This window comes from Taudactylus pleione, unplaced genomic scaffold (genome assembly GCF_031769625.1).
Source record: "Taudactylus pleione unplaced genomic scaffold, aTauple2 ptg000579l, whole genome shotgun sequence".
In the NCBI taxonomy this organism is placed as follows: domain Eukaryota; kingdom Metazoa; phylum Chordata; class Amphibia; order Anura; family Myobatrachidae; genus Taudactylus; species Taudactylus pleione.
This window is the reverse complement of record NW_028284981.1, coordinates 2,840,640-2,852,920: the sequence shown is the minus strand read 5'-3', so window position 1 is coordinate 2,852,920 and position 12,281 is coordinate 2,840,640. Positions and strand designations below refer to the sequence as shown.

At 44.3% G+C, this 12,281-nt stretch overlaps 1 protein-coding gene across 1 annotated transcript in view; it reads left to right on the top strand.

Annotated features, from left to right (window-relative positions):
* Positions 1 to 12,281, top strand: part of ENG (endoglin) — a 75,713-nt gene that overhangs the window by 20,351 nt on the left and 43,081 nt on the right. The window contains exons 2-3 of the mRNA XM_088453371.1: positions 5,398 to 5,540; positions 11,158 to 11,289. Of these exons, the coding sequence (XP_088309497.1) occupies positions 5,398 to 5,540; positions 11,158 to 11,289 (275 nt within the window). The remainder of the gene's footprint in view (positions 1 to 5,397; positions 5,541 to 11,157; positions 11,290 to 12,281) is intronic.

Sequence of the window (12,281 nt, the reverse complement as noted above, 5' to 3'; positions counted from 1 at the left end):
ACAGCCTGCAGGTAATTTTAAACAATAAATTCAATAATTTTGTGGCTCAAACAAAGTTTTTATGCAGAAATTAAATTAATTTATGTGTCATATACACCTTATACACACAGCCTGAAGGTAATTTTATACAATATTTTTAATAATTTGTGCCGTAGACAAAGTTTGTGTACATTGTACCATCAAAAATCAAAGGTTTCATTATCTCAGTCATGCCAAAAAAATTCTGTATTTTGGAATATTCCGTATTTCGGAATATTTGTATATGGGAGACTCAACCTGTACTACAACATTCATCATGGAGGGCTACTGAACCTGTTGCGTCGATGATAATGACCGGAGGGGATGGAAAAATAAAAAGCATATTGCTCGGTTTGTCTTATTATATGGGGAGCTTACGAGAAAGCCAGCCTGCTGAGTCAGTGTGTGATCTAGTTGAATGGTAGAGCTCAGTGTAGTGAGGTGTTGGAAGCAGAAAAGCTGAATATGGAGCCAGCCTGTTACATCCTGATAAGGGTTGTTTTTCATGCCGGCAGGAAGCTGTGCACAATAGTCACTACTTAGGTCTGTGACCCACTGCAGAGTTTGGATGCGAGCCCTACTCATTAATTAAATCTTCTATTAATCCAGTGTGGCGCTTCCGTGTATCCATCCTCACCCCTCGGGGCAGGAAGTTGCCCACACATCCAAAGGCCAAGATGCTATTTTTACAATGTGTCTGACTGGAGAACACGTGGTGACACAAAGGGGAACTCCAGCCCCATAAGACTGTCTCCCCTGCTATTGAGTAACACAGTAGCACTGTCTGTCACCCAATCACACAGCTATATACCCGACCCAGCTTTACTTCCACTCTCCCTACTATTGCAAAACTAAACACGTTGTAGCCCCTTATAGGGATCAGTGATAATGTCATCTTTACAGTCCACAGTGAATATGTAAAGAAATTGGTGAATGGTCACCTCATTTCAACTTCATTTGCTTAATTGTAATATCTTTGAATTACTTTTTAGGCACAATTTTGGGTACACACATATTCAATCGTCAGGCTGTTGTTTCGATTCATCTTCCATCATGTTTTCTTGGAAGAAAACTGGTTGCATCGAAAGATCAGGTTTTATGTGCAGTTTCATTTTCATACGATTCGATGGTACATTATCGGACAAAAAGTGTAGTGTGTAGGCACTGCCGATTGTTCTGTCCGATGCTTCTGCCGCCTGTGTGTCTTTTCAGGAGATATTTTAGACAGATGAGTCTCCTGTATCGCAAGTTAGATGGTAAAGGTGTGTACGCAGGAATTCGCACTTTGAAAGGGTCTTCCGAACATAAGTGTAATCGAAAGTATGATTATACAAGTGTATACCTGGCTTTAGCCTCTTTGATAAAGCCTCAAGGGCGAAATGCGTCAATGATGAAATACATATCAACTTCAACAGTAGCCATGTATTGTTGTAAAGAATTATCCCGCTATTAATCTGGAGTTTACAAGTGGTGATGCGCCTTTCAGCATTCGTCCCTTTGGGAAGAAGGTGCCGCGTCTGTGAGCGGCAATAGGGAACTGTATACCAGGTGGCCATCTGCACATGTGCCAGACCTGAAAATATCAACATTATCCAGCGGGACTGGTAACAAAGTAACTTTCTCGCATGTGTAGGTCCTACACTGTGCTTACAATGCTATACATTCTGGGGTTTGTGGTTCCACATTCTTTCACAATTAATCTGAGATTCCATTTCACCTTGATCTCAATTGAGAAATGGCTTTTAGTAGTATTTATTGTAGAAGCGGGTTCAGCAATTTTTAAAAGAGCCAATAACCTTATTAACTACTATCTATGTGTTATTGTATATGAATTTACAGTTTTAGTGATTCTTATGTACGTTATTAAATTATTTTTTTATTAGAGTGTCAACACTTTTTTTCTGCCTTGCCAGTTTTAGCGTTTTTTTTTTACACAACCTGATAAGCGCAGTTACATTTTCTTTTGTTTTTATACCTAGCTTTATGCCTCAGCAAAATCACTGGCTCCTGGTCAATTGATAGGCTGCATCCTCAGTAGTACTGAATCAGCTAGTTCACCAAACGGCTGGTTCCACTGTGTCAAGTACATTTAAGTTTATACCCGGTCAAATGATATTTTCTGTTTAGCTGCTAATTATGGGGCATATGCACGAAGGGAAGTGAAACCTTATGGTCCTATATATGAAGGGGTTAGATTTTCCAGCCTTTTTTAATGACTATTTATTTAGTATCTTTATGTTGTTTTTTTTATTATATATTATTTATTTTATAATTTAACATATATCCCTGTTGAAAGAATGGATAAACTCTGAAATGTTGGATTATATCCTTCATTTATTATCCTGAGTGCAGCCGCTGTTATATACTGCTAGTAGCCTGATGACAGTGCGATAATAAAATGCACTGAAACGTTGCTGATTATATATGTCGCCGGTGTCAAGAGTCTTATTAAGAGCATGGAGTGCTGCACCATCTGCCGTTGTATGTGAGTAATATGTGCAGGCACCTGGCCTAGTCGTTGTTGTTTCAGGAACGCCGGACCACACTGCTGCTATATATATATATATTTGTAATTATCAGTGGAATTGGCATCTGGCACTGTGCACTCCGTGTCATGCATATCGCCTGAGACTTGCCTTGCGAATGAATTAGTTAAGCCGCATGGCCCGCATCCCTCCAGGCTGACATTTTACCGATGAATTGCAATGAATAGTGATTTTTTTTAATCACCATGATGAGCAGTGTTAGGGAAACATTCTCCACGCTGCACAGTGATTAATATGCTCTCCTTTGTCATACGTGGTTTGCTACGCAAACGAGGGGAAGCAGACAGATTCAGCAAGTCTTCTAGCATTCCATAAAAAGCCTGTAAACGTCTGTAGTTCTAGTAAGCGGAATGAGAAAGCCATTTACAGACAGATCTACCAGGTCCTCTATATAGTGGTCAATGCAGGAACAGTAAATATCATGTTGTCGCCTTTTGGTTTCCATTATACCTCATTTGTTTTACAACCGATCACATGTGGGATAAACAGTTGATCACATCGTAACTAGTTCATGATATAATTGTAAATAAATTATTTCCTGTACTTATAAGATCTACATAGGTTTATTACCTCCAAACCTTTAACAACCTTGATTAGCTTACTTAACAAACTACAAATAAAGACACAGACACCATAGCTTGGCTAACAAGGTCACAGCTTTCTATTTATAATTGAATTAATTAACCTAACCAGGGTGGCAAAGAGACACTGCAGACTCAGGGCCTGATTCAGAGCCGCTTGTTCGCTCCGAGCGATGTTCGCACAACTGCGCATGCGTATGGGTTGTAATACGCATGCGCGAACCAGTCATTGCGGTCGGAAATTGTGTGCTCGCAAAACAGCGAGTGCCTGCTAATTTGAGTGACAAAATGAGGCGTTGGTGGGTGGTAACAGGGGAAGGTACTTGAAAACGGGGAGTGGAGATCCGAACGCAGGCATGCCAAATGGTCAAAACGGGCGTTTTAAGGGTGTGCATAATTAACAAAGCAGCGTCATCGACCACGTCACTTGGTTGTCTTTTAACCTGAACTGCTCGCATGATTGCGGTAGGAAAATCCTACCACAAGCACTGCGAGCAGTTCATACGCCTTTCGATGTACTTGATTAATCTAATAAATAGCGGAGATGACGTAGGATGCGAGCGGCAAGGGGGCGTTTTTAAAAAAATAGCGAGCGCATGTTTCGTTCGCTTGTTCAGACATAGAGGCGTCAACAGACCGCAAAGAGCAAGCGCTCTATTTAAATATCCGGCCCCTTTTTCTGAACGAGCGAGCGGAGATAGCGTCCGGCTCTGAATCGGGCCCTCAGTTCCAGCTTTTACCTTGCTCAAATACTCGGGGGACGACAACACGTCCCCCCTTCTAGACGCACTAACGCTGCGTGGGTCCCACTTCCCTCCTGGGCCAATCCGAGGCGCTTCACACAGAAGCGCCCGGGTCCCCTCGCACGGAGCAAGACAAATTTCTCCATGGACATCGAGGGCAAGTGCCCCCACAGTTATCTTGCGCCACATAAAGCCACTAAGCTGCAGCGTACTCCTGCCATGCTGTGCCTCACCTAACTTGGGAAAAACAAGGTTAATACACAACAAAATAACGGGAGGGATGGTGGGTTACGAAAATCCTGCGAAGAGGCTGATCCCAGGCAAAATGCTCCCATATATAACCTGATCTAACCACTCCCCCAAACTATATAATTGGCCCCTGGAACCAGCTGACCGCTCTCACAACTGATAGTAACTTACCCAGCAACAAGGCTGTCATCAACCAAAACAGCCAGTCAGTAAAAACCAGTAATCTTACATATCCTCAATCCTATTCATATTTCGTCTACCATTCTCTATCCCTGGTTCTTACATCACAGCTCCCCTGCGTTACACGTAACTAAAGCCTTGGGGGAGCTATATCCAGCCTTGGAGACTGATAAAGTGAAAATTGGAGAAGTTGCCCAAAACAACCAATCAACTTCTAAGTGTCATTTATCTAGCACAGTCTGATTGGTTGTCCTGGACAACTTCTCCAATTTATCACTCTTCAGGGCTTGGTACATCTCCTCCCCCCCCCCCCAATCTCCTCCCCCTTCAGACACCGTGCTTCTAAAGTGCAACTGCGCATCTGTGCGCACACGCCGGGGAATGCATGCGCTGTGCGACCTATTAGCGACTTAGAGTCTGATTCACTGCGGAACGCTATCCTGCTTATACGCACGCAACACAGTTGCTAATATCAGAGGTGATAATTAAATGTTTGCATTTGCGTTGCAATCGCGGCCTGACATAAGGACGCCCACTTCCCCTTACTCACATCCGTATACTTGGCCAACATAGAGAAACAATCGGTAACATCGAGTAACATCGGACCCATACGCACAGTTAATGAAGCCCAGACCTTACTCAGGAATTGCTTACTTCAGCGCACGCTATGAGACCTCAGGCTGCATCTGGTTTCGCAGTGTCTAATTTATGCACGCCCTTGCAACGGCATTGAAACGCACTGGCACCCCTCCTGTCACCACCCATAAATGGCACTTCCTGTCAATCACTCTGCCATGGGTCTGCGTAGCCTCTGCAATCGCAGCCCACATTGCAGTGGCTAGTTCACACACATGCACTGCGATGCATACGTATGCGCAGTAGGCAACCGTCGACCGATTGCATGCGTATAAGCAACTGCGTTCCTAGCTGAATCAGGCCCTTAGACGCATGTGCAGTTGGAAAACATCGACCATGAATATCGGCCTTGGGTGTGACTCAGAATCAGGCCTTGTCTTATTGATTGTGTTTGGCTTTAAATAATACAGTTATTAAGTGTTGCCTGTCATGTCTCTATTCCAGTGCCAGTATCCCAACTGTGCGCCTTGGGCAGCGATAATATGGTGAAGTCGACCAGGCATCATTCCATGACCATTAAGGGCTGTACAGGAAAGTTTTCAAGCCAGGAAGTGTATGTTCTCAATGTACACGGAGGAGATGGACACGTGAGTACACCTGAGTGTGTGTAGTTTCAGAGATAGAGAATGCTGCAATAACAGTATATACTTCTCATCAGGATTATGAGCACTGCATAATATAACATAGATTATTATGCTCAACAATGCCCAACACATTATACCTAGCAATTTCCATGTTATACTTGTTACAGCGCATCATATTTCACTCAGTGTCCGGCATGCACAGTTCCTACCTTGTCACACATCTAAAGTGGTGTGATACTACATACCAGTGGTCGGGATGCCGCCCATCAAAGGACCGACAACAGCATCCCGATTGTCAGCATGCCGACATGGGCTCCGTAAATACACTAACCCTAATCCCTTCACCCCCATACCCTAACCCTCCCTTCCTGCACCCTAACCCTTGCACCCCTTCCCCTTGCCCCCCAGGTTAGTGCCTAAAGCTATCCCTCCCCCCTTCATGCATAAACCTAACCCTCCCCCTTAGTGCCTAACCCTAACCTCCCCCCGTGGTGCCTAAACCTACTCCCCCTTCCGCAGCCTAATCCTAACCTCCCCCTCCCCCCCCCCGTAACCTAACCCAACCTAAGCCCCCCCCCCGCGTGGCGTGAAAGTATACTTACCCGCTATACCAACGCTCAGCTGTCAGAATTCAGGCATCAGGATCTCAAACCATGTCGGGATTTCAATGCCGGTTTTCTGCTAGTGGTTCGGGATTCAGGCGTCGGAATTTCGATGCCCGGCACCCCGAACGGCGGCATCCGATGTGATACGACATGCCGGAGGTCGGGATGCCACCCGTCAAAAAGTACATCCCATCTAAAGACCATTATATAATACAGGGTGATCCACAAGTGTGGAAACAGCCTTATAAAAAGGAAATGAGTAAGGAAATATTAATCCAGTGGCTACACATATGATATGGGAGTGGGGGAATATTTTTTATTAGGGAATGTCACCAGTATGGCAAGAACTCAGTGGCTAATTTATGGACACCCAAAAAACAGTGTTTAAAATCTCCCGACGTGCTGTTTCCTTAGCCCCCCCCCCCGTTACCTCCCCCAAATGCTGACTACCTGTCACTCACTTTACGAGTGATTCCTCTGTGTGAGCATAATCACAAATCAATCGCTGCATGTGCTCAGTGCGGCCTACACGCATGCACAATAGCTAACAAACGCCCAATCTGCGCAGATAACGGCATTGCTTCCACACCTGAATCAGGCCCTCGGTCAGCCTCACGCAGGGCAAATTCCCCTCCCGCCCTCTCCAGGCCTGCTTTGTTCCCCGCATCATGCGTCTTTGTTTTTATCAATGTTTGCTTACATGGGGCCTTGTAGTGTAAAGTGTGCTGGGTAGGGGAAAGGGTAATTTCTGTCCCAGAGAAGAATTACTGGAAATGGAGCTTAAGCTGCCGTCTTATTTCAGCTCACGGGAAACAATGTCTGCAAATTCACGGGGTAAAAATAGAAAGTGAGGCGAATCACCAGACGGCGTCATCGGGGGCGACACTGTGTCGTTACTGGATACAAATCTCTGGGCCGCTTCAGTGACAAAACACCTCTTTTGTAAAGGGACGGAAAGCCCCCGAGCTCTCCTCTTCGAAGAACAACAAGAATTTCTAGCAAGAATTTTACACATTTTTCTTTTCTTTTTTTTTCTTCTAAAATAGGCCTCTACTCAACTGCAGAACTGCTTCTTTCTCAGCCTCACGCCTTTGTATGCGATCTTAAGTAAAAACAAATGTTTGGGCTGCACCCCAGGAGGCCTAAATCAGGGGAAAGCTGCACAGAACAAAAGTGATTAGGTCATATTTCTCAACGTTATTTTATTTTGACTTACTTACATAAAAACTAATCCTAGTCCAGTCTGCTTATCAAATAACTTCGGTAACATCGAGATCCATCGGACCCATACACACAATAGTTGGTGACCTGACCCTCCTGCAGACATAGCCAGACTTCCTGTATGCATCTAGACCTCAGGCTGCGTCAGCCGCAAGGGCTTAATTACGCATGTAACTGAACGCCGCTAAAACGCCTTCCAAACGCACAGGCACGCCTGCGTTTGTCCAACCACTCCCCCGTCACCACCCACAAACGGCACTTCATGTCAATCACTTGTCCCTGGGGCTGCGGACTCCCTGCGTACGCTTACTACATCGCACTGGCTGGTTCGCGCACATGCACTGCGATGATTGCGCAGAGCAAAACCATCGACTAATTGCGTGTGTCTGATTATCTTGCTGAATCAGGCCCACAGACCCATACTTACCTACTCTCCCGAAATGGTCAGGAGCCTCACGAAAATCGGGTTGCGCTCCCGACCACCAGGATGACTAGGCAAGTCTACCGGAACCGGCCGCAGACAGTCCGCACCCCCCGTTGCCGCCCACTTAGTATGCAAAAGTGGGCAGTCCGGGGGCTCAGATGACACGATTCAAGCTGAATCGCGTCATCGAAGCCCCGCCCCCGCTGTACAGTGCCTGTATTATCGTCTCTGTACAGCAGGGGGCGGGGCCACGATGTGTGACTGAGCTGCCACGCCCCCCGCACCACCCACCTGCTGTGTTGAGAGAGATGACCTGACTGCCCCCTCCTGGAGGGGGCAGCCTGAAAGTCGGTAAGTATGCGCAGCCCCTGGCCTCGCCAAGCCTTGAAGGGGCAGATACCACCCCATTTTCAAGAACGCAGCAGTCACCGCCCCCTCTCCACCCCCAAGCGGCCGCAGCTTGCCAGTACAGAATATTCATTTTTGGGACATAATTATCACCTCAGTTGGTGATAAATATGCACTAAATAAGTTGGATGGTCCAACTTTGTGCAACCAAAAAATGTAAGAAAAAGAATGGTTTGCCGATTAACTAGAGGAAATGTTTATATGATTATAACAGTTTTACTTTTTTTTTTATTTCTTTATTTTAAGAAAGAGGAAATGTAGAGTTTCTTTAAACTTCAATATTTTTTGACTCGTGATAGTTACATACAGTCATTAACCCTTGAAGTGGAAAGAGGCACAAAATGATCCCTTATCTTTAAACTCTGCGTAATTGGTTTTATTTATGTATTGTCATGTGGGATAATGCAAATAAGCATCTTTCCATCATCCCTGCTAAATAGTCATTCAAAGAATAATACAATATTGTGTAATCACATACACAGCCAGACTCTCTCATCCTCTCTCATCCTTATTGAAGTTCATCAATGTAAACTCGCTGTAAACTAGCTGTGTCATTTACATTTGTTTATTGCATATATTTAGGATGAAGCCATGGGACAGGGTCCATGGAAGGCACCAAGGGATGTATGGGGGCACAGGAAAAAGGGCTTGTGGGAGTATAATAAAATCCACTGTCAGTCATAATTAGCCATAGTTACAATTAGTGGGGGGAACCTCCTGTTACCTGGGAGTGCAGGCTATTCTCCCACTAGGGGGCACTCTCTGTCTTCACAGTGGGGGGAGACTTGCAGTGATGACCCAATTCGTTTTTGCCCAATTTCTGAAGTGAATACTGTCACTGTCATACAGTAGCGACGGGTCCCCGCCAAAACGGCATGCGCTCCTTTCTGCACATGTGCAGAAGGACACCAGAGAGACTTCTGGGTGCTAAACCCAGAAGTCCCTCTGTCCAAGACTATCACAAAGGACCTATCAAGAGATTTTAATCGCATTTCTAAGTACATATCGTTGTAATTAACGCCGGTAAGTACCCGATAAGAGGAGGGATGTAGTGCATCACGGTTGCAATGCTTAGTAACGCCACCTTACCCACCTGGGACGAAGCACTGTAATGCATTGCTTATTTGAGAAATGCAGTAATACCCACGAAAATTGCCTTTTTTGGGGGGAGTTTACCGCATTTCTGCCCTTAGTACATCCCACCCATGGACAACAATGTAGTGTTTCAAAATTCGTTCAGCTTTTATTAATTCAGAAATGTATGGTGGGGGAAGAAAGAATGGCCAGCTGTTCAATGACCGCGTAACTTACGCCACAATGACTACCACAGCATGCGAGGGCCGGCTATCCCTTTCTCAAAGCAAAGTAAAATGACACCCATATCAATACACAAAGCCCACTTGTACCAGTGGTGCCATTGACCCCAGTAGAGTAAAATCAGACTACCCAGTATATTGAAGGGGAGCGCACCCCCAGACTGCAGCAAGATGGACACTGGACTGCATTGACACCTCGCCAAAAAAGCCAGTATATAATTCTCTATGGTGAAGTACATGTACGTTGGGCACCATTAGTGCCGTAACAAAGCTCCGGAGCGCCCTGTGCCGGCCCCACCCCCTAAGCGCATGATGTTATGACGTAGGGGACGGAACCGCCAGCATCGTGAAGTGCAGCGCTGTCTGGAGGGTCCCGAGGATGCTGCAAGCAGCTGTACAGATGGAAGGGTGCGTGTCTGGAGGACCCAGAGGATACTGTGGGCGGCCCTGCTGCGTAATACTGGCTGTAGGGGTGCATTCCAGACACCTTGCTAGCCAAAAGCAAGGGCCGTGGGGCAGCGATGGTACCTCCCGCAGAGCTCCCACAAACCCCTATTTACGGCCCTGGGTATCATGGCAGCTAGCACACTGTTTTATGCAGTTCTTCATAATTCATCATCCTGTACTATTGTTTACATCAAATAAGCAATTACCGGTGATTTTTTATTTTTTGTCAATGAAAAATAGGTACTGGTCCTGTACTGAGACAAAAAGGTGCCAGTGCACAACTAAAGTTACAACATGATACAAGATTTACAGCAGCATCCAAATTCTGGCCAGGTCTTCGGATGCTTATTTTATTAATTGCTGAAATTATTCCATTGATTTTTTTTTTATCTGTTTCTGGAACCAGCTGTAGGAATTACAAATGATACAAAAACATTTGTTCCGGTGCTGTCTACCGCCTTCTAGTTGCGGAGGCGTTTGCCAACAGTGCGGTGTTATGGTATAGATGTACTTGACTAACACAGGGCGGGGAATCTATGCCGGTTACGGTTATGGTAGGACTATTCCGATTCTCAGACTCAGAACAGGAAGTGGGTGTGGTATCATGAGAACTTGGATTTGGTTGGTCAGATCTTTGTGGGCGGGGCATGAAATGGGATGGGCTTATTTTGTTTTTGTTTTTTTAATGTTAGATGTATGGTGTTAGGATTTAGGATACTTTTGGTACCTTTAAATAATTCATGGGGGATAGTTACTCTCTTGGATATTGTATGGATCATCTGTCTCTGTTGTTACATCAATCTCAGATAAGAATAGGTGCTGTGAATGACGGGATGCAATCGGGAAACCGGCGGACTTGACCCCGACAGCTTGCTTCCCGACTGCTTTATCCCGGCGTGGGTTAAATGACAGGCGTCTATATCTAGACGCCTGTCATTCATACCGATTCCATGAATGACACCCTGTATACAGATCAATATTAATGATAACATGACATTAGCTATACATACAGTATATACACGTATAAGCAGGTCTGTGCAGTTGTAGCTGTAGTGTAGTTACAGTCCCCGCAGTAGTATAGGGAGGCCTCCAGCCTACCAAAATATGACCACTGAATGTTTTACAAGCTGATGTGATGATGGCCCATTGATGGGTATTCCTGGGATGTCATTAAAATCTTTTTTTTTTCTTTATTAAAGTTTTCTCTGGAGATCTCAAGCGACAGACTGCAAGAGGAAAGCAATGAGAAGCCCCCGGTGCTCATCGTTAACTCCAATATACCATTTTCTATCAATGATAACAGCTATCCAGTTATTTTGCATGTGAATAATGTAAGTATATACTTGTACCAAAATTGCAGCTTTTGGTTATAGATACCAAATATTATGTGTACTTAACCCCAGTTTTGCAACCATCGATGATCTATGCCTGATGGCAAGGTTTTTTTTCTATCAATGGCATGATAACGATGGTGTACCATCGATGGCAGCACCTGATGTTGAGAATCCATCGGTGGCAGTGGTCCCATTACCAAGATCTGCACATGAGCAGCACTCAGCCATCAATGGCTAGACCATTGATGGTTTTCTACCGATGGTTTAAAACCATCGACCACCAATGGTACAGCCTTCGATGACCCTTAATAATCTTTGGTTTAGTTCCACGGCCATATGTTTCTACATTGTGTTTGGTGCTTCCTCATAGGATGATATCATAAGTAGATTGGTTGTAAATATGTCTTCTTTTCATTGAATAATATATTTGAGTGGTTGTATAATGTCTCCTCCTCATATGATGATGTTATATGTAGAATTGTTGTGTAATGTCTCCTCCTCATAGGAATATATTATGTTTTCTCTTTATAGGATAATATGATATATAATGGTCGTATTATTCCTCTGTCCTCCTCATAGCATGATATATGTATAGCATTTGTTTTATATCTTGTAGGAAGATATATTTAGAGTGGTTGTAATATGTCTCCTCCTCTCATGATAATAACACATGTAGAATGGTTGTATAATGTCTCTTTCTATGAATATATTATAAGTGGATTGATTTAATCATGTCTCCTTCTTATAATATGATATGTAGCATGGGTGTATTATACCTCCTCGTAGCATGATTTGTGTAGAGTGGTTGTATTATGTATCCTCTTTATAATATGATATGTAGCATGGGTGTATTATACCTCCTTTATAGCATGATTTGTGTAGAGTGGTTGTATTATGTATCCTCTTTATAATATGATATGTAGCATGGGTGTATTATACCTCCTTTATAGCATGATTTGTGTAGAGTGGTTGTATTATGTCTCCTCTTT